Source organism: Carcharhinus amblyrhynchos, chromosome 6, assembly GCF_965287045.1.
Source record: "Carcharhinus amblyrhynchos chromosome 6, sCarAmb.v2.hapA, whole genome shotgun sequence".
Taxonomy (NCBI): Eukaryota; Metazoa; Chordata; class Chondrichthyes; order Carcharhiniformes; family Carcharhinidae; genus Carcharhinus; species Carcharhinus amblyrhynchos.
Window position 1 is genome coordinate 124,091,151 of NC_137329.1, and position 23,605 is coordinate 124,114,755.

A 23,605-nucleotide genomic window follows, 5' to 3' on the forward strand; every position below is an offset into this window, starting at 1 on the left:
AAGAAGTTCCTCCTCAACTCCGTTCTGAACCGCCCCCCCTTTATCTTGAGGCTGTGCCCCCTAGTCCTACTGTCTTTTTTGAGCGGGAAGAGTCTTTCCACCTCTATCCTATCCATCCCATTCATCATCTTATACGTCTCAATGAGATCTCCCCTCATTCTTCTAAACTCTAACGAGTACAAGCCTAGTTTATTCAGCCTCTCCTCATAGCTCAACCCCCTCAACTCCGGTATCAGCCTAGTAAACCTCCTCTGCACTCCCTCCAAGGCCAAAATATCCTTGCGCAGGTGCGGCGCCCAAAACTGCACACAGTACTCCAGCTGCGGCCTCACCAATGCCCTATACAGCTGCAGCAAGACCTCCCTACTTTTATATTCAATCCCCCTCGCTATGAAGGCCAGCATCCCATTCGCCTTCCTGACCACCTGCTGCACCTGCAGGCTGGGTTTTTGCGACTCATGCACAAGGACCCCGAGGTCCCTCTGCACCGTCGCCTGCTGCAGTTTTTCGCCCCGTAAGTAATAGTCCTTCCTACCATTCTTCCTACCAAAGTGGACCACCTCACACTTGCCAACATTAAATTCCATTTGCCATTTCCTGGCCCATTCGCCCAGCCTATCTAGATCCTTCTGCAGACTCTCCACACCCTCCGCACAATTTGCCTTTCCCCCAATCTTGGTGTCATCAGCAAATTTCGACACCCTACACTCGGTTCCCTCCTCCAGATCATCTATATAAATGGTAAATAGCTGAGGCCCCAGCACCGACCCCTGGGGCACCCCACTTTATATGCCCCTCTCTCTGATCAGAACTTTCCACACCTGACGAAGGATAAGTGTTTCTGAAAGCTTGTGGGTTTACTATCAAATAAACCTGTTGGACTTTAACCTGGTGTTGAGAGACTTCTTACTGTGTTTACCCCAGTCCAACGCCGGCACCTCCATATCATCACTGACAGCAGCCCAGAACATCTCACACATCCACAAACAAAACTGTTCAACAAAAAAATAAAAATGTAAAAGACTCAGGAGTGGAACGGTGGCACAGTGGTTAGCACTGCTGCCTCACAGCGCCAGAGACCCAGGCTCAATTCTGGCCTCGGGTAACTGTGCTGGTTTCTTCCGGGTGCTCCGGTTTCCTCCCACAGTCCAAAGGTGTGGGGGTTAGGCTGGTTAGCCATGCTACATTGACCCTAGTGTCGGGGGGGGGGGGGGGGGGGGGGGGGGGACACTAGCTAAGGTAAATATGTGGGGCTACGGGCTTAGGGTCTGGGTGGGATTGTGGTCAGTGCAGATATGATGGGCTGAATGGCCACCTTCTGCACTGTCAGGATTCTATGAAAGCTACCTTCAGGGGCAAAAAAGCAAAAATGAATGCTTTAACAGAACACCAGGCTATCAAAACATGTGTAAAGATGTACACAAATAACAAGAAGCAGATCACTGTGGTTGCAACATAAACCATCTGGAGGATTGGAATGCGGCTGGGCTAGAGATTTAAATTATAACATTTCAGTTTACAAAGAGTTTCCGAAGAAAGCATTGCAGTGATCCCTGCCATGTTCTGTCTTTAATAAAGCAATGCCAAAATCTCTGTGACTGCACCTTTCCATAACGGTATCAACTATTTCATTCTGAAAGCATCCAGAAAGACATTTTGATTTGTCAGCTGTTAGAGCAGTGTACATTGTACTGGGAGTTGTCCCAAAGTATTCCACAGCCAGTGACGTTCTCCAGTCACTTGCTGCAATACAGAAAATATCGAAGGCAAAGTCCGCATAGCAAAGTCTCCCAAATAAAACAGGACAATGGCCAGGTAACAGAAACCGATTGAAGGGCAACTATTAGCCAGGAGCCAAGGAGAGCTCCCCTATTCTTCTTCAAAGCAGTGCCATGGGATCTCTCACACACACCCTTGTCTGAAAGACAATCCCAGTTGAGTGCCAGTCTGGATTGGACAATCAAAACTCTGGGATGGAACTTAATTCCCACGTCATTCTGATCCAAAGATATATGGCTTTGGTGCATTGGCTAAATTGTCCCTCAGTGTCCCAAAATGTATAGGTTAGGAGGATTGGCGGGGTAAATACTTCAGGTTACAGGGAACAGATATAGGTGGGACTGCCTCTTAGTGTCAGGCAATTACGTGGGGTTACAAGGATAGGGCCTGGGTGGGATTGTTGTCAATGCAGACTCAATGGGCCGAATGGCCTCCTTCTGATCTGTAGGATTCTATTACTTGAGCAACAGAGAGAGAGAGAGAGAGAGAGAGAGAGAGAGAGGGAGGAATATCTACCCAGAGTCACAAGGCTGCTACCTTGGCAATAATTACAAGTGTGCTGTTATTTTTGCTAGTGCCCCAAACTGGGCTGTTCAGGGTGGATTGGGAGTGGTTGGATCACAAGCAAATTCTATTCATCACTAAACGTGAGTCATTCCTGCTATGAATAATTGCAACCAGTGGAACGTTTAAGTTCCTCTTTCAAAAACAAAACTAGTTTACTTGCTGGTCGTGAAGGAGAAAGATGTAAACGCACAAAATATAAAATCAGAACAAAGTGAATGTGGCTTAATAAATGTTTAAGTACAGGAAAAAGAAAGAGAATCTGATGAACCGGCGTGACAGCAATAATCTCTCACTCAATGTCAACAAAATGAAGGAGATTGTCATCGACTTCAGGAAGTATAAAGGAGAACATGCCCCTGTCTACATCAACAGGGACGAAGTAGAATGGATTGAGACTTCAAGTTTTTAGCTGTCCAGATCAATATCAACCTATCCTAATCCCCCCATGCCGACACTATAGTTAAGAAAGCCCACCAATGCCTCTACTTTCTCAGAAGACTAAGGAAATTTGACATGTCCATTATGACTCTCACCAACTTTTTCAAATGCACCATAGAAAGCAATATTTCTGGTTGTATCGCACATTGCTATGGCTCCTGACCTGCCCAAGAACAAGGGTTGTGAACACGCCCAGTCCATCACATACATAAGCCTTTGTCTGCACTTCCCGCTGCCTTGGCAAAGCAGCCAGCATAAGAACATAAGAACATAAGAAATAGGAGCAGGAGTAGGCCATCTAGCCCTTCGAGCCTGCCCCGCCATTCAATAAGATCATGGCTGATCTGTCGCTGCTCAGTTCCACTTTCCCGCCCTCTCCCCATAACCCTTAATCCCCTCTCTTATCAAGAACCCATCAACCCGCTTCTTAAAAATATTTAGCGAGGCAGCCTCCACCACTTCAACGGGCAGAGAATTCCAGAGATTCACCACCCTTTGAGTGAAGAAGTTCCTCCTCAACTCCATTCTAAACCGCCTCCCCTCTATCTTGAGGCTGTGCCCCCTAGTCCTACTGTCTTTTTTGAGCGGGAAGAGTCTCTCCACCTCTATCCTATCCATCCCATTCATCATCTTATACGTCTCAATGAGATCTCCCCTCATTCTTCTAAACTCTAACGAGTACAAGCCTAGTTTATTCAGCCTCTCCTCATAGCTCAATCCCCTCAACTCCGGTATCAGCCTAGTAAACCTCCTCTGCACTCCCTCCAGGGCCAAAATATAAGGACCCCATGCACCCTGACATTCTTTTACCTTCTTCCATTGGGAAAATAATTCAAAAGTCTGATGTCATGTACTTGCTGCAGCTGTATAGGGCATTGGTGAGGCCGCAGCTGGAGTACTGTGTGCAGTTTTGGGCGCCGCACCTGCGCAAAGATATTTTGGCCTTGGAGGGAGTGCAGAGGAGGTTTACTAGGCTGATACCGGAGTTGAGGGGGTTGAGCTATGAGGAGAGGCTGAATAAACTGGGCTTGTACTCGTTAGAGTTTAGAAGAATAAGGGGAGATCTCATTGAGACGTATAAGATGATGAATGGGATGGATAGGATAGAGGTGGAAAGACTCTTCCCGCTCAAAAAAGACAGTAGGACTAGGGGACACAGCCTCAAGATAAAAGGGGGGCGGTTTAGAACGGAGTTGAGGAGGAACTTCTTCACTCAAAGGGTGGTGAATCTCTGGAATTCTCTGCCCGTTGAAGTGGTGGAGGCTGCCTCGCTAAATATTTTTAAGACGCGGGTTGATGGGTTTTTGATAAGAGAGGGGAATAAGGGTTATGGGGAGAGGGCGGGAAAGTGGAACTGAGCAGCGACAGATCAGCCATGATCTTATTGAATGGCGGGGCAGGCTCGAAGGGCTAGATGGCCTACTCCTGCTCCTATTTCTTATGTTCTTATGTACCAACCAACTCAAGAACAGCTTCTTCCCTGCTGTTGTCAGACTTTTGAATGAACCTACCTTGCATTAAGTTGATCTTTCTCTACACCCTAGCTATGACAGCAACACTACATTCTGCACCCTCTCCTTTCCTTCTCTATGAACAATATGGTTTGTCTGTATAGCACAAGGAACAATACTTTTTAATTGTATGTTAATATATGGGTCAACAATAAATCAAATAAGTACCAGCTGTGACTTAGTGGGCAGTGCATTCCTCTCGAGTCAGATGCAAGAACACGGAGTAGGTCATCTGACCCCTCAAGCCTGCTCCACTATTCAATAAGATCATGGCTGATCTTTTCATGGACTCAGTTACACTTACCCACCTGTTCACCATAACCCTTAATTCCTTTACTGGTCAAAAATTTATCTAACCTTGCCTTAACATTCAATGAGGGAGCCTCAACTGCTTCACTGGGCAGGGAATTCCACAGATTCACAACACTTTCTGTGAAGAAGTTCCTCCTCAACTCAGTCCTAAATCTGCTCCCCCTTATTTTGAGGTTATGCCCCCTAGTTCTAATTTCACCCGCCAGTGGAAACAACTTCCGCGCTTCTATCTTATCGATTCCCTTCATAAATCTTATGTTTCTATAAGATCTCCCTTCATTCTTCTAAATTCCAATGAGTCTCGCCCCAGTCTACTCAACCTCTCCTCATAAACCAACCGTCTCCACTCTGGAATCAACTCTAGTGAATCTCCTCTGCACTCCCTCCAGTGTCAGTATATTCTTTCTCAAGTAAGGAGACCAAAACTGTACACAGTACTCCAGGTGTGGCCTCACCAGCACCTTATACAGCTGCAACATAACCTCCCTGTTTTTAAACTCCATCCCTCTAGCAATGAAGGACAAAATTCCATTTGCTTCTTAATTACCTGCTGCACCTGCAAACCAACTCCCTGTGATTTTTGCACAAAGACACCCAGGTCCCTCTGCACAGCAGCATGCTGCAATTTTTTTTTTACCATTTAAATAATATGCATTTTGCTGTTTTTCCTGCCAAAATGGATGACCTCACATTTACCAACACTGTACTCCATCTGCCAGACCCTCGCCCACTCAGACTGTCTAAATCCTTTTGCAGACTTTTAGCATCTTCTGCACACTTTGCTCTGCCACCCATCTTAGTGTCATCTGCAAATTTTGACACACTACACTTGGTTCCCCAACTCCAAATCATCCATGTAAATCAGAAACAATTGCAGTCCCAACACTGATCCCTGAGGCACACCACTAGTCACTGATCGCCAACCAGAAAAAACACCCATTTACCCCCACTCTTTGCTTTCTGTTAGTTAACCAATCCTCTATCCACGCTAATACATTGCCCGTAACACTGTGCACCTTTATCTTATATAGCAGTCTTGCCGCACCTTGACAAATGCCTTCTGGAGATCCAGGTACACCACATCCACAGGTTCCCCACTGTCCACTGCACATGTAATGTTCTCAGAGAATTCCACCAGATTAGTCGAACATGACCTGCCCTTCATGAACCCATGCTGCATCTTCCCAATGGGACAATTTATATCCAGATGTCTGGCTATTTCTTCCTTGCAAACACAGTAAAAAGTCTGACAACACCAAGTTTGCGGTAGATTCAAGACACATTAACCAGGCTGCGTCCTCAGTGCGGCACCGTCTGGCTGGGTGGCACTCACTGCCCCTCTCTCTCTCTTACCTGCGGGTCCGCTCCGGTAGCGCTGCTGATCCCGGGCTCTGTATCCCGGGCTGGGTCGCTCTTTCCTGGGCTCGGTATCCCGGGTTATCTTATCCCTATCTCCCAGGCTCTGTATCCCTATCCCGGTCCCGGGCTGGGTCTCCCCCCGCTCCCGGTCTCCCAGACTCTCTATCCCGGTCCCGGGAGCCCCGGTTTCTCTCTCCCAGGCTCTGTATCCCGGACTGGGGGTCCCGGTCCCAATCCCAATCCCAATCCCAATCCCGGTCCCGGTCCCAGTCCCAGTCCCAATCCCAATCCCAATCCTGGTCCCGGGCTGGGTCTCCCTCTCCCGGTCTCCCGGGCTGGCTGTCTCTCCCGATCCCGATCCCGATCCCGATCCCGGTCCCGGGACTCCGCTTTTCCTCGGGATTTTTCTCAATGGGAAACCGCCATTCACCCCGGGGGCAGCGCCATTTGAAACAGCCAATAGCGGCCTTGCTGCGGCTTCCGGGGGCATGGCCGGCGCGGGAGGGCGTGGCTTGGGGCGGGGCTTATTCCATTCATGGGGATTACAGAGAGTACACACCCAGCCCCCACACCCCCACACACACACACACACAAAACCCCCTCAACACACACACACACACACACGCACACACACAAACCCTCCCCCAACACATACCCACACCACCCCCCCCCCCACACACACACAACCCCCCCCCACACACACACACAAAACCCCCTCAACACACACACACACACACACACACAAACCCTCCCCCAACACATACCCACACCACCCCCCCCCCACACACACACACACACACACACACAAAACCCCCCAACACACTCACACCCCCCACACACACACAAACTCCCCCAACACACACACACACACCCCCAACACACACACACACACCCCCACACACACACCCCCACACACATACAACCCCCCCCACACACACATACAAACCCCCCCCCACACACACACAAACCTCACCTCCCCCCCCCGCACACACACACACACACACACGCACACACAAATAATCCACCCCCCCCCCCCCACCACACACACACTGCCCAGGGGATTCAAAGTCACTGTGTGCACACACACAGTGTTCACCACAGCAGCATGGTGGTTAGCGTTGCTGCTGTACAGCGCCAGGGATCTGGGTTTGATTCCCGGCTTGGGTCACTGTCTGCACATTCTGCCCATCTCTGCGTGGGTTTCCTCCAGGTGCTCCGGTTTCCTCCCGCAGTCCAAAAAACGTGCTAGTTAGGCACTTTGGCTGTGCTAAATTCTCCCTCAGAGTACAGAACAGACAGCGGAGTGTGGCGACTAGGGGATTTTCATAGTAAATTCAATGCAGTGTTAATGCAAGCCTACTCGTGACACTAATAAATAAACTTATTTAGGAAATTTGATTCGCTCCATATGGCAGGCCGCATTGTCCACCTGCCTGATTCAAGACTCCCAAAACAAATTCTCCCCTCTCACCCTTCTGAACTCCAGCAATATAATCTTAACCCACCAATCTCTCCTCATACATCAGTCACGTCATCCCAGGAATCAGCCTGGTAAACCTTCAGTGCGCTCCCTCTATAGCAAGAATATCCTTCCTCAGATAAGGACACCAAAACTGCACACAACACACCAACCCCCCTGTATAATTGTTTCAAGATATCCCTATTCCTGTACTCAAATCCTCTCGCTATGAAAGCCAACATTTGCCTTCTTTACTGCCTGCTGTATCTGCGTGCTTACTTTCAGTGACCGATGCACAAGGACATCAAGGTCTCACTGAGTATCCCCCTCTCTCAATTTACACCCATTCAGATAATAATTTTCTTATTATTGCTACCCAAGTGGATAACCTAATATTTATCCACCTTATTCTACATGACCACACACTCAGCCTGTCCAAATCTCGCTGAAGCATCTCTGCATCCTCCTCACAGCTCACCCTCCCACCCAACTTTGTATCATCTGCAAATTTGGAGATAGTACATTCAGTTCCCTCTTCCAAATCATTAATATATAATGTGAACAGTTGGGGTCCGAGCACAGATCCCTGTGGTTCTCCACAAGTCACTGCCTGTCGATCAGAAAAAAGATCCATTCGTGCCAGCTCTTTGCTTCCTGTCTGCTAACCAGCTTTCTATCCATCGCAAGACATTACCCCCAATCCCATACAGTTTAATTTTACACAGCAGTCTATTATGGGAGACAAAGTGACATGGTGGCACAATGGTTAGCACTGCTGCTTCACAGCACTAAGGACCCGGAGTTTGATTCCTGTCTGGCGGAGTCTGCATGTTCTCCTCGTGTCTGCACGGGTTGCCTCCAGGTGCTCCGGTTTCCTCTGACAGTCCGAAAGACGTGCTGGTTAGGTGCACTGACCATGCTAAATTCTCCCTCAGTGTATCCTGACAGGTGCCAGAGTGTGGCGACTAGGGGATGTTCACAGTAGCTTCATTGCAATGTTAACGTAAGCTTACTTGTGACACTAATAAACAAAAGCCTTGTTGAAAGCCTTCTGAAAGTTTAAATAAACCACATCCACTTCTCCTTGGTCAACTCTATTAGTTATATCCTCAAAATATTCCAATAGATTTGTCTATCATGATTTCCCTTTTGTAAATCCATGCTGACTTTGTCTGATTATCCCACTGCCTTCCAAATGCCGAGATATGAAATCCTTGATAATAGACTCTCATAAGTTCCCCAGTCCCGATGTTAGATTCACTGGTCTATAATTCCCTGTTTTCTCTCTGCCACCCTTTTGAACAGTGGGTTTACATTAGCTACCCTCCAATCTGCAGGAACCAGTCCAGAGCCCAAAGAAAATAACCACCAACTGATCTACTATTTCCAGGGCCACTTCCTTAAGTGCTCTCTGATGAAGATTATCAGGACCTGAGGATTTATCCACCTTCAATCCCATCAATTTCCCCAAAAACCATTTCTCTACTAATGCTAATTTTCTTCATTTCCTCATTAAAACATGTTTCTCGGAACTGCTGGTACATTATTCATGTCTTCCCACAAATATAAGATGTTGTTGTATTACTCTGGTTACGTGCCTACTTATGGTTTACAATTTTAAAGGTGCTATATAAATGTAAGCTTTTGTTTCGTTGTTTTCATTGATGCATTGAGACAGTTTCTAGTTATGATCTGCAGTTTGAGCAGAAACGTGAACTGCGGGGGGTTTCTCTGCTCCCATCACTCTTAATGGGAACCCCTACAGTGCAGAAGCAGGCCATTCTGCCCATCGCACAGTGGTGCAATGGTTAGCACTGATACCACACAGCAGCAGGAACCCGGGGTTCAATTCTCAGTTTGTGTCTGTGCGGAGCCTGTACGTTCTCTCCGTGTCTGCGTGGGTTTCCTCCAGGTGCTCTGATTTCCTCCTACAGTTCAAAGAAAGATGTGCTGTTTAGGGTGCATTGGCTGTGCTAAATTCTCCCTCAGTGCACCTGAACAGATGCTGGAGTGTGGCAACTAAGGGATTTTCACAGTAATTTCATTGCAGTGTTAATGTAAGCCTACTTATGGCACTATTAAACTTTGGCGTTTAATGCAGGCAAGTGTGAGGTATTGCACTTTGGAAGGACAAACCAAGGTAGAACATACAAGGTAAATGGTAGGACACTGAAGAGTGCAGTAGAACAGAGGGATCTGGGAATACAGATACATAATTCCCTAAAAGTGGCATCACAGGTAGATAGGGTTGTAAAAAGTGCTTTTGGAACATTGGTTTTTATAAATCAAAGTCTTGAGTATAAGAGTTGGAATGTTATGGTGAGGTTGTATAAGACATTGGTGAGGCTGAATTTTGAGTATTGTGTGCAGTTTTGGTCACCTAATTACAGGAAGGATTTTAATAAGGTTGAAAGAGTGCAGAGAAGGTTTACCAGGATGTTGTCGGGACTTGAGAAACTGAGTTGCAGAGAAAGGTTGAATAGGTTAGGACTTTATTCCCTGGAGCGTAGAAGAATGAGGGGAGATTTAATAGAGGTGTATAAGATTATGATGGGTATAATATAAAAGTAGGGAGGTCTTGCTGCAGCTGTATAGGGCATTGGTGAGGCCGCAGCTGGAGTACTGTGTGCAGTTTTGGGCGCCGCACCTGCGCAAGGATATTTTGGCCCTGGAGGGAGTGCAGAGGAGGTTTACTAGGCTGATACCGGAGTTGAGGGGGTTGAGCTATGAGGAGAGGCTGAATAAACTGGGCTTGTACTCGTTAGAGTTTAGAAGAATGAGGGGAGATCTCATTGAGACGTATAAGATGATGAATGGGATGGATAGGATAGAGGTGGAAAGACTCTTCCCGCTCAAAAAAGACAGTAGGACTAGGGGGCACAGCCTCAAGATAAAGGGGGGGCGGTTCAGAACGGAGTTGAGGAGGAACTTCTTCACTCAAAGGGTGGTGAATCTCTGGAATTCTCTGCCCGTTGAAGTGGTGGAGGCTGCCTCGCTAAATATTTTTAAGAAGCGGGTTGATGGGTTTTTGATAAGAGAGGGGATTAAGGGTTATGGGGAGAGAGCGGGAAAGTGGAACTGAGCCACGACAGATCAGCCATGATCTTATTGAATGGCGGGGCAGGCTCGAAGGGCCAGATGGCCTACTCCTGCTCCTATTTCTTATGTTCTTATGTTCTTATGTATAGAGTGAATGCAAACAGGCTTTTTCCATTAAGGCTAGAGGAGAAAAAAACTAGAGGACATGGGTTAAGGGTGGAGGGGGAAAAGTTTAAAGGGAATATTAGGGAGGCTTCTTCACACAGAGAGTGGTGGGAGTGTCGAATGAACTGCCAGATGAAGTGGTGAATGTGGGCTCACTTTTATCATTTAAGAAAAACATGGACAGATACATGGATGAGAGGGGTGTGGAGGGATATGGTCCAGGTGCAGGGCAGTGGGACTAGGCAGAAAAATGGTTTGGCACAGACAAGAAGGGCCAAAAGGCCTGTTTTTGTGCTGTTGTGTTGTATGGTTTCTAATAAATAAACTTTACCAACTTTAAAACTTAACTTTAAATACATCTCCTAAATTGACACAAAGCAATTTAGTCACCTCAGGAAGTATCTGTGATAGCTCATTCTTTATTCACTATTATAATAACATGTGTATTTTCACAAACACATTCCGGACTTCAAAGCATCAGTCTGAGTAACGATGGTAAATGTACATTCATATCATTGTCATATTGCCTGAATAAAAATTGGATTTTCTTCCCAATGTTACTGACGTACAAGTTACACACCTGACCTGCCAGTACTTTCAGTTTTGAAGGTGGTTTCTTTAGTAATGCTACAGAGGTTTTAAAACTATCAGAAATCTTTACACAATCCACTCTTTTCCTTTACTTTGCTGCTTCAAGTCACAATCTAACAGACGAGGAATTGAAAAAAAATGAAGGAAGGTTTCCGATTCTCCTGATTCACGGTGAAATTGTGCAGAACATTTTTCAATTTATCTTAAATAGAAAGTTGCCAATGACCCCAGAGGCTGTTCCCCACTTTGCTGGGGGAGAGGTTCCTGCTGGTGATTTAACCTGGGGGTCACCACACCTCAGGCAAGGGGGCCAAGTTGAGAAGGCGGGGTCTTCATAAATAATCTCGGTACAGGAATTGAACACACGCTGTTGATTTGATTTGATTTATTATTGTCACATGTATTGGGGTGCAGTGAAAAGTATTGTTTCTTGCGCGCTATACAGTCAAAGCATACCGTTCATAGGGAAGGAAAGAAGAGAGTGCAGAATGTAGTGTTGCAGTCATTGCTAGGGTGTAGAGAAAGATCAACTTAATATGTCACTCCATATCACTAACCAGCTGTTCCAGCCAACTGAGCCTTTTCATTTGTCTTAAATACCAAACTGCTGAACCCTCTTAGCCAGAGTTTAATTTCACAAGCGGTTGGAAGGCAAGGGAAGAACTTGCATTCTCTTTGGCCTTTGCACAACCTCTGTACATCCCAAAGTGCGCCGAGTCATTGAGTGTTTCTGACGTCACTGTTGTAATGTGGAGGACATTAAAGAGATCACTGGAGTAAAAATTGGTTTGTGTCATGCTTATTTCTTCAGCACCAAACTGGTGCAAAGTGGCAGCAATGGGGTGGGTTTGCCGGTCTGTACAGGTGTTGGGCTCCCTGCCAAATTCATGGTGGAGAGCAGGCATTTTACAGGTGCCCCCTCAGGTCTGTTTCGCTGATGGAGGCTGATGGGTAAATATTGACCAACACATCTGAGGTTCAATTTCCCAGCTTGTCCTTAAAATAGGGACCGTTCGGCCTTTTACTTCCCCCTGAGAGGGAGGACAGGAGCTCAGGTTAATCTTGGAGCTCAGAAGTTAGGGAATGTCTCCAAGTCTAGTTGTATTTGTCCTTTGTTTGGGGGTGAGTGGGGTGAATAAAACACTGGTCACCACACTCTGTCCATCATTAACATACCTGCACATACTTTCTGTATTTGAAACCATCTCACTTTCTGTCTATTAAACCAAATCTAACAAATTCCATCGCATAATGTTTCCATTTGGACATCCACTCTGGGCAGCACTGTTTATCACTGGCATCACCTCTGACCATAATGTCCTTTCATGCAGATCATCAGTAGGACTAGATCAGCTATGATTTCATTGAATGGCGGAGCAAGCTTGAAGGGCTGAATTTGCCTACATTTACTCCTAATTCCTTTAAGTTTAAGTTTATTAATTAGTGCCACAAGTAGGCTTACATTAACACTGCAATGAAGTTACTGTGAAAATCCCCTAGTCGCCACACTCCGGTGCCTGTTTGGGTACACTGAGGGAGAATTTATTGTGACCAATGCGCCCTAACCAGCACGTCTTTTGAACTGTGGGAGGGAACCGGAGCACCCAGAGGAAACCCACCCAGATACAGGGGAGAGCGTGCAGACTCCGCACAGACAGTAACCCCAGCTGGCAATTGAACCTGGATCCCTGGCACTGTGAGGCAGTGGTGCTAACCACTGTGGCACCATGCCACCCTACGCTCCACAATACCAGACAAGAGCCCAAAGGGACACCAGATAATCTTATATATTACCCGACTGATGTCTGTACATTACAATCTCAAAGGCAATTAGAAAAGACGTCGCACTTGTTATTCGAACATATTTGGGGTAGTTAGTTTCTGGTGGTTGTGCAGATTGGAGAATGGTCTAGAACTGTTGGGTCACGTTCCTGCGCTTGCTCGTAATGAGCCTTTGAACTGGTCACGGAGCCGCAGACACGTGTTTGTTCCCTCAGCGTTCACACACCAGGCAGTTCAGAATGTTCCAAAGTTTCGAAACTTCTCCTACTTTGCACATCTATTTTTTTAATTAGCGGGTCCTGTAACTGACTCAAGAGTTCTTGCAGGGAGGGTGTGAGACTTCACTGCACGTCCCAGATCTCACAGAGAAGGGGCGTGAACTTCTGGTCGTTGATCCTCCAGGACATCAGCATGTTCGAGTGATGGTGGTTAAAAGTCCGGAGCTCGGTCAGTCTGCCCAACAGCCGAGCAAAGTGCTGCGGGTCATCTGGGTGGTTCAGTTTGCAATATTTCTGCAGGATTTCCAGCAGAGGCTCCTGAAGTCTGTCAATAGCTTCCCGGTTCTTCACAAAGGAACGGTCTACGGCAGAGAAACAGATCGTTAAATGCAGCCATTTTGGTCACACCCTGTCCAATGGAACGCCGGACTCACACAACATTCCTCAATGCTGGCGATATTCCGATTACACAGTGATATCATCCCTCACATCCCTTTTTTTCAACAGTTTATTTATTAGTGTCACAAGTAGGCTTACGTTAACACTGCAATGAATTTAGTGCGAAAATTCCCTAGTTGCCACACTCCGGTGCCTGTTCGGGTACGCTGAGGAAGAATTTAGCACGGCCAATACACCCTAACCAGCACACCTTCGGACTGTGAGAGCCTGGAATTAAACCCGGGTCCCTGGCGCTGTGAGGCAGCAGTGCTAACCACCGTGCCACCGTGCTGACCTATGTTCCTACGTGGATTTTTGCAACATAGTACATTATCAGAGCAAAAGAACAAAATCAGTTGGACATAAACTCTTGAGCGCCAGGTGTGGAGGCCAAGTCATTGAGTGTATTTAAGACAGAGATCGATAGGTTATTAATTGGTAAGGGGATGAAAAGTTATGGGGGAAAGGCAGCAGAATGGGGGTGAGAAACTTAGCAGCCGTGATCAATTAGCAGAGCAGACTCGACGGGCCGAATGGCCTAATTTTGCTCCAATATCTTATGGTCTTAAGAGCCAGAGCCAGTTATGTGTCATTCGCCTGTCAGTAACCTTTCTCTGAGTCACTGTAATACCTCCAGCACATCTCTGCAGGAGTTCCTCAGGGTTAGTGTCCTCAGCCCAACCACCTTCAGCTGCTCCGTCAATGACCTTCCCTCCATCAGAAGTGGGGATGTTTAATGATGTCTGCCCAGTGTTCAGCATCATTCACAACTCCTCAGATACTGAAGCAGTTCATGTCCAAATGCAGCAAGACCTGGGCAATATCCAGACTTGGACTGACAACTGGCAAGTAATCGCGCAGTACGAGTGCCAGGCAATGGCCATCTCAAACACAGAGACTCTAACCATCACCCCTTGACATTCAATGGTATTACAATTGCTGCATCCGCCACTATCATTATCTTGGGAGTTACCATTGATCAGAAGTTGGACTGGAGGAGCCATATAAATACTCTGGTTACCAGAGCAGGTCAGAGGCCAGGAATGAGTAACTCACTTCCCGACTTCCCAAAGCCTGTCCACCATCTACAAGGCACAAGTCAGGAGTGTGATGGAATACTCCTCACTTGCCTGGATGGGTGCAGCTCCAACAACACTCAAGAAGCTCGACACCATCCAGGACAAAGCAGCCCCACTTGATTGCTACTCCTTCCACAAACATTCACCCCCTCCACCGCTGACAACAGTGGCAGCAACGTGTACCATCTACAAGATGCATCGCAGCAACTCAAGCTAGCTAGATCACATAAGTTAATAGCAATGCCCAGGATGCTGTTGATAGGGGATTCACCAACTTCTCAAGGACAGCGGGGGATGGTCAATAAATGCTGGCCTAACCAGTGACATCCACAGCATGAGAAACAAAACCCCCTATTCTCACTATGCTGCCGAGGACCCAATTTCCTCTCCTGGTCCCCGTGTTAGCTAGTGTTATTGGTGGTTCCCGCTCCTCGGGTTAACTTGTTGTAATCAACCATCTGAGTCAGACTTGAAATGTTAGCTCTAGTTGCTCTCCAAACCGGCTGAGATCATAGAATCCCTACAGTGCAGGGGAGGCCATTTGGCCCATCAAGTCAGTACTGATCACAATCCCACCCAGGCCCTATCCCTGTAACTCCATGTATTTACCCTGCTGATCGCCCTGACACTAAGAGGTAATTTAGCATGGCCAATCCACCTAACCCACACATCTTTGGATTGTGGGAGGAAACCAGAACACCTGAAGGAAACCCATGCAGACACGGGGAGACTGTGCAAACTCTAGACAGTGACCTGAGGCTGGAATCGAACCGGGTCCCTGGCACTGTGAGGCACCAGTGCTAACCTCTGTACCATCATGCCATCCCCTCATCAATGAATTGATGCATTATGGGTTCACTTGTTGTCTCAATGATCAGATCTTGGGATTAGTATGTTTAAACATAAACTAGTTAATCTTAATCTTTAACTATTTACCAATCCCAGCTATTGGCATGCTGTTTGCTGCCATTTCAATGCAGGTTGCTTCAAGAAAGTTCTATCTGAGCCCATTACCATGTGACATTACACATCATACCGTGGGAGTGTTATTCTCCAATCCCACGTTAACCCTTGCTCTGCTGAGCATTATTATCATCAGAATGGCTCACAGGTTCATAATACAAGATTTGCCACCAAAAAGCCAGGCAGCGTGCCTCAATGGCTATTGGCTGGTGGCCCTGACATCCATCATTATGAAGTGCTTTAAAAGGTTAGTTATGGTACGACTCAATTCTGGACCCCCAGATTGCCTGGATTCACTATAGTTCACCAACCGCCGCAACAGGCCCACAGCAGACACCATCTCCCTAGCCCTGCACTCAACTCTGGAACACCTATACAACAAAGACACCTACGTCAGACTCCTAGTTACTGACTATAGCTCAGTCTTCAACACCATTATTCCAACAAAACTCATCTCCAAACTCCATGGCTCGGGGCTCAGTACCTCCATCTGTGACTGGATCTTGAACTTCCTAACCCACAGACCAAAATCAGTAAGGATAGGCAACGACACCTCCTCCACAACCACCCTCAACACCAGTGCCCCACAAGAGTGTGTCCTCAGCCTCTTACTGTACTCCTTCACCTGTGACCTGAGGCCAAATTCCCCTCCAACTCAATTTTCAAGTTTGTTGATGACACCACTGTAGTGGGTCAGATCTCAAACAATGACGAGACGGAGTACAGGAATGAGACAGAGAATCTGGTGAACTGGTGCGATGACAATAATCTCTCCCTCAATGTCAATAAAACAAAGGAGATAGTCTTCGACTTCAGGAAGTGTAGAAGAGAACATGCCTTGTCTACATCAATGGGAATAAAATAGAAAGGGTTGAGAGCTTTAAGTTTTTAGGTGTCTAGATCACCAACAATCTGTCCCAGTCCTTCCATGCAGACACTATAGTTAAGAAACTTGATTGAAGCAACCAGTGCCTCTACTTTCTCAGAAGACTAAGGAAATTTGGCATGTCAGCTACGACTCTGACCAACTTTAACAGATGCATCATAGAAAGCATTCTTTCTGGTTGTATCACAGCTTGGTATAACTCCTGCTCTGTCCAAACTGCAAGAAACTACAAAGGGTTGTGAATGTAGCCCAATCCATCACACAAACCAGCCTCCCATCCATTGACTCTGTCAACACTTCCCCCTGCCTTGGAAAGCAGCCGGCATAATTAAGGACCACACGCACCCCGGACATTCCCTCTTCCACCTTCTTCTGCTGGGAAAAAGATACAAAAGTCTGAGGACACGTACCAACCGACTCAAGAACAGTTTCTTCCCTGCTGCTGTCAGACTTTTGAATGGACCTACCTCGCATTAAGTTGATCTTTCTCTACACCCTCGCTATGACTGTAACACTACATTCTGTACTTTCTCACTTCCTTTCCTATGAACGGTATGCTTTGCCTGTATAGCACGCAAGAAACAGTACTTTTCACTGTATGTTAGTAAGTTTGACAAATCGAAATGACCTCTGCACTCTTCCAATCCGCCCTCTTCAACATTCCCAATTCCCATCGCTTCAACGTCAGTGGCTGTGCCTTCAGCTGCCTGGCCCCGATGCTCTGGATTTCCCTCCCTCACCCTTCTGCCTTTCCCACTCCAGTTAAAGTGCTCCTTAAAACTCACTTCCTCACAAATGGCGCTGGAGTGTGGCGACTTATTGCAAGCTGTGCCCAGCACGCCTTCTAATTCTATCTTCTACTCTCATTCTAAGCTTCTAAAACTTTATTCTATCTCTTTTAACCATCAGACTTTTAAATGGACCTGCACACTATTTACTTGGTCTTTCTCTACACCCTGGCTATGACTGTAACACTACATTCTGCACTCTCTCCTTTCCTTCTCTATGAACAGCATGCTTTGCCTGTACAGTGCGCAAGAAAAGTTTTTCATGTTTACTTATTAGTCACAAGTGAGGCTTACATTAACACTGCGATGAAGTTACTGTGAAATTCCCCTAGTCGCCGCACTCCAGCGCCTGTTTGGATCAATGCACCCTAACCAGCACCACTTTTCACTCTATCCCAATTCATGCGACAATAAATCAAATCAAAATCAACCAAGCTTTTTGTCACCTCTCGTAATATTTCTAGAGGGACTTGGTGTCAGATTTTGTTTGATAATGACGTGGAGATGCCGGCGTTGGACTGGGGTAAACACAGTAAGAAGTCTCACAACACCAGGTTAAAGTCCAACAGGTTTATTTGTTGGCACGAGCTTTCGGAGCACTGATTCACTCCCCTGATGAAGGGGCGATGCTCAGAAAGTTCGTGCTACCAAATAAAGCTGTTGGGCTTTGACCTGGTGCTGGTTGGATTGTGTGCTTGTCAAGCAGTTTGTGAGATTTGATGATGTGGAAGGCTGTGTATAAAGAGAAGCTTCTTCTGCTGTTAATTAGAAACATGAGCTTGAAGAATTGTGTGCATTGTGGTACTGGCTCAGCTGTGGTATAAACACCTCTTTGTTACCCGCTCTCCGATCTCAATCTCATTCTTTCAAAGGGCAGCGATCTGATGAAACAAGCTGCAAGGTTTGGAGGCGGGACAGTGTCTGAACCCTGTCCTCCCCCTGACTGCTGCTCCCCCTACACACCCACTCACTCCCTCCGCAACACTGCCGCTGCGTCCACCTCATCTCACTGCACCACTGAGGAACATTCCTCTACAGAGCCGCACTCGCTGGATCTCAATGTATCAGGGAATCGAATCCCTGCAGTGCAGGAGAAGGCCATTCAGCCCACGCAGTCTGCACTAGCTCTCTGATACAGTATCTTATCCAGGCCCCCTCCCCTGCCCTGTCCCCAAACCCCAAACATTTATCACGGCTAACCCACCTGACCTACATATCGTGAGACACTGAGGGACAGTTTAGCACGGCCAATCCACCTAATTTACATAAATATAAAAGCAAAGTACTGCGGATGCTGGAACCTGAAAGAAAAACAGAAAATGCTGGAAAATCTGTGGAGAGAGAATAGAGCCAATGTTTCGAGTCTGTTTGATTTAATATGATTTGATTTATTATTGTCACGTGTGTTAACATACAGCGAAAGGTATTGTTTCTTGCGCGCTATACAGACAAAGCACACCATTCATAGAGAAGGAAAGGGGAGACTGCAGAATGTAGTGTTACAGTCACAGCGAGGGTGCAGAGAAAGATCAGCTTAATGCGAGGTAGGTCCATTCAAAAGTCTGACAGCAGCAGGGAAGAAGCTGTTCTCGAGTCGGTCGGTACGGGACCTCAGACTTTTGTACCTTTTTCCTGGGACAATGAGCAGTATTGATGAAAGCACAAGAATGTCTGGGTACCGTTGGTAGCAGCAACTTGTTAAAAGTTAAAGTTAAGTCTTATTTAAGAGGCATCGGTGCTAACCACTGTGCCACCCACAATCGCATTGCTGTGGTTCTGGAGTCACATGTAGGCCAGACCAGGTAAAGATGGCAGATTTCCTTCCCTAAAGGACATTAATGAACCAGAAGGGTTTTTATGACTATGACAATGGTGTCAGGGTCATTGTTAGACTTTTAATTCTAAATCTTTATTCAATTCAAATTTCACCATCTGCAATGGTGGGATTCGAACCTGGTTCCCCAGAACAGTTTGGGTTTCTGGATTAATAGTCCAGTGACAAGACCACGGCATGGATGTAACCTCCAGGTAGATAGATTATAACATGCCTGACATACGAATATTGGACATTGCTGGGAGCAGCCCCTACCTGGGGAAAGAATTGTGATGGCTGTTAGAAGACCATACTCCTCTTGTGTCATCTTCAGGTCACCGATACTTCGATAGAAGTTAAACATTGGGATGATGAACTCTTCAGCAATGCCTATTGAAGATAGAAGTGATCCTCTGTTATCACCCATTATAACCATTTCACTAAATAATAAAACATTTCACCTTGACAGTAAAATATGCAAGTAACACACAGCAAGGACAGGGTCAGGACTGTTCACCAATCCCATTCCTTCAACATTCTCAATGCTCACCGACCAACACTGACTCCCTGTCAAACAACATACCTTAACTTGTAAAATTCTCTTCCTTGTTAGAATCATAGAATCCTATTTGCAGAAAGAGGCCGTTTGGCCCATCAAGCCTGCACCCGACAACAATCCAACTATCCCCATAACCCTACGTACTTACCCTGCTGTAATAACTTCAGTCAGGCCATTGAGGTTGGCCTATTGGAGTGTGAACTCCCTGATTAAGGATCCAATTGATGGGCCAATCAGGAAGTCTTTGCCTGGCATTTAATCGGGCGTGTCAGTTCCTCTGGCACCCCTGGAGGCAGACTGCTGACTGCGAGCACTCTGTGAGTTTGTAAATTAAGGGATTTTGGTGAAGGGACCTCTGCCACTGATGACTTATTACACCTGCTAATCCCCCTGACACTAAGGAGCAACTTAGCACGGCCAATCAGCCTAACCGGCACTTCTTTGGATTGTGGGAGGAAACTGGAGCGCCCACAGAAACCCACGCAGACACGGGGAGAACATGCAGCCTCTGCACAGACAGTGACCCAAGCCAGGAATCGAACCCGGATCCCTGGTGTTGTGAGGCAGCAGCGCAAACCATAAGACCATAAGACATAGGAGCAGAATTAGGCCACTCTGCCCATCAAATCTGCTCCGTCATTCAATCTTGGCTGATATTTTTCTCATCCCCATTCTCCTGCCTTCTTCCCATAACTCCTGATCCCCTTATTAATCAAGAACCTATCTATCTCTGTCTTAAAGACACTCAATGGCCTCCACAGCCTTCTGCGGCAAAGAGTTCCACAGATTCCCCACTGTCTGGCTGAAGAAATTCCTCCTCATCTCTGTTTTAAAGGAGCATCCCTTTAGAACATAGAACAGTAGAGCACAGTACAGGCCCTTTGGCCCTCGATGTTGTGCCGAGCTATGTCCAATCCCAAGGTCAAGCTATCCCACTCCCTACCATTCTGGAGTGCTCCATGCGCCTATCCAAATAACCGCTTGAAAGTTCCTTAAGTGTCCGACTCCACTATCACAGCAGGCAGTGCATTCCGCACCCCAACCACTCTCTGGGCGAAGAATCTACCTCGGACATCCCTCCCATATCTCCCACCATGAACCTTACAGTTATTCCACCCCCCCCAGTAACATGCACACAAGCCTGATGTTGCCCCTCTATGCCGCCCTTGACATGATAATCCTTAACTTCACTTTCCCGCCTTATCCCCATATCATTCCCTGACTGTTAAAACTCTGTCTATTTCAGCCTTGAACATACGGAATGACCCAACCTCTGGCGGGAAAGAATTCCCAGATTCACTCCCCTGTGAGGGGAAAACTTCCTCCGTGTCTCTGTCTTCAATCAACGGTCCCATTTTGTTCTCCAGAGTTTGTTCCGTTTGACACAATCGATTTGCTTCCGGGAGGATCCGTGGGCGATGCCACAATGATGGTCTGAGCCTGAGAATCCTGGACTCTGCTCTTTACAAAGCGAATCCTCTCCAAACTGAATCCTGTGTGTGAGTAACGAGAGACACGGGCCGAAGAGCTCCTCTCCCGCCTGCCGTGCGAATCGTAGCGGGTGAGACAGGAAATGTGGTGGACCGTCCGAAGATCCATTAGCGTTAAGCAGGAATTTCCAGACTTGGGGCACGCGAGGCCGGCCAGAGGGACCTGCCCCGGTTAGTTTATTATTCGTGGGCCGTGGGCCAGCATTTATTGCCCATCCCTAGTTGCCCGAGGGCAGTTGAGAGTCAGCCACATTGCTGTGGCTCTGGAGTCACGTGTAGGCCAGACCGGATAAGGACGGCAGATTTCCTTCCCTAAAGGACATTAGTCAACCACATTGGTTTTTCTGACAATCGACAACGGTTTCACGGTCATCAGTAGATTCTTAATTCCAGGTTTTTTTTATTGAATTCAACTTCCACCATCTGCTGTGGGTGGGATTCGAACCCGGGTCCCCCAGAACATTAGCTGAGTTTCTGGATTAATAATTGAGCCATAATTCCACTAGACCATCGCCTGCTCGGTGAGTGGCGACTGATATCTCAGTACAGGGGCGTAGTGGGGGAGGGGAGGGTGGGGATGAGAGGGGAGGGGAGGGGTGTGGGGGGTGGGGAGGGGGGATGTGGGTGGTAGGGAATGTGGGGGGTGGGGAATGTGGGGAAAGGGGGGATGTGGGGGAGGGGGGGATGTGGGGGAGAGGGGGATGTGGGTGGTAGGGAATGTGGGGGGTTGGGGAATGTGGGGGAGAGGGGGATGTGGGGGAGGGGGGGATGTGGGGGAGGGGAGGATGTGGGGGAGGGGGGATGTGGGGGAGGGGGGGATGTGGGGAGAGGGGGATGTGGGGGAGGGGGGATGTGGGGGAGGGGGGATGTGGGGGGGGGGGGATGTGGGGGAGGGGGATGTGGGGGAGGGGGATGTGGGGGAGGGGGATGTGGGGAGAGGGGGATGTGGGGGAGGGGGGGATGTGGGGGAGGGGGGATGTGGGGGAGGGGGGATGTGGGGGGAGGGGGGGATGTGGGGAGGGGGGGATGTGGGTGGTGTGGGGGTGTGGGTGGGGTGGGGGAAGTGGGGGGGGGGGGGATGTGGGAGGGGGGTGGGGGTGGGGTGGGGAGTGGGGGAGGGAGGGGATGTGGGTGGGGGGTTGGGGGATGGGGGATGTGGGTGGGGGATGTGCCTTTGAGCTTTCATTCCCAAATCCCTCTTCCACTCTCGGTTTTCCCACACCCCTCTCGGTTTTCCACACCCACGTCTGGGCCCTGTCATAGAAACCGATGAAGGTGATTGGTCAGAACCGTCACCATCCTTGCATCATGTGACTATGAGGCGGATCTCATTGTTTTTCCCTCCAAATCCCTCCGTCCCTCATTGTAAATTCCCTCCTCAGCACTTCCCACGCCATCCAGGCGTAGAAACGCAGAAATGAGAAGCAGGAGGAGGCCATTTGGCCCTTCGAGCCTGCGCTGTCAGTCATCGCGATCATGGCTGATCATCGAGTTACCGTCCAGTCCATCCCCAACACCCAATACATTGAAGGAAAGGTTAAAGTTTGCGTTCAGAGTGTGGAAGCCTTGTGATCAGCCTGTGTCTATTACTCACTTCCTCATTCACAGAAACGTAATTCAGCCGATTTGGATCCTGAGCTAACCGGACGTGGGAGAGATAAGCAGCACCGGGATAGAAGAGCAGGAATGGCCTCAACAATACAATCCCCCTCAACCACAGAGCAATAATGTGTGAGCAAACCCCCAGAACACACAGAGACCCGGGGAGGGCTGGGGTTGTGGCGGTGGGGTGGGGGGAGGGTGCAGAATGGGGTGCAACCTCTTCAGAGTGGGCTAAAGGGCACAGGGAGAGGGAGGAGGGTCAGGGAGAGAGAGAGAGAGGAGGGATAGAGAGAGGGAGAGAGAGGAGGGATAGATAGAGGGAGAGAGAGAGGAGGGATAGAGAGAGAGAGAGAGAGGAGGGATAGAGAGAGAGGAGGGATAGAGAGAGAGAGAGAGGAGGGATAGAGAGAGGGAGAGAGAGGAGGAATAGAGAGAGGGAGGAGGGAGAGGGAGAAGAAGGAGGGATAGGAAGAGGGACAGGGCGAGGGAGGAGGGTCAGAGAGAGGAGGGATGGGGAGAGGGAGGAAGGACAGGGAGAGGGATGAGGCAGATGGAGAGGAAGAGGGAGAGGGCAGAGGGACAGGGACAGGGAGGAAGCAGAGAGGTAAAGGGCATGGTTCTGAATTACAAACATTTAAGAACATTGAACAGAATGATGGTACAGTAAATGCAGGAGTCTGGGGGTCAGTGAGAGAGTCACTAATAAACCCAGTCAGGAATCCAGCAGTAACTCCTTCACCCGAGAGAGAGAGAGAGTGGTGAGAATG

General features: G+C 47.9%; 2 protein-coding genes across 3 annotated transcripts in view; both read right to left on the bottom strand.

The window, feature by feature from the left end:
• The window catches only part of gas2l3 (growth arrest-specific 2 like 3), a 41,091-nt gene extending 34,939 nt beyond the window's left edge, over positions 1-6,152 (bottom strand). The window contains exon 1 of the mRNA XM_080191778.1: positions 5,961-6,152. The gene's annotated coding sequence lies outside the window, so the exon portion shown is untranslated. The remainder of the gene's footprint in view (positions 1-5,960) is intronic.
• A 6,667-nt stretch (positions 6,153-12,819) lies between these two features.
• nr1h4 (nuclear receptor subfamily 1, group H, member 4) overlaps positions 12,820-23,605 on the bottom strand; it is a 68,829-nt gene continuing 58,043 nt past the window's right edge. For both annotated transcript variants that reach the window (XM_080191779.1, XM_080191780.1), the window contains exons 8-9: positions 19,464-19,577; positions 12,820-13,582 (exon numbers count right to left, since the gene is read on the bottom strand). In XM_080191779.1, the coding sequence (XP_080047905.1) occupies positions 13,344-13,582; positions 19,464-19,577 (353 nt within the window). In that variant the 3' untranslated portion in view covers positions 12,820-13,343. The remainder of the gene's footprint in view (positions 13,583-19,463; positions 19,578-23,605) is intronic.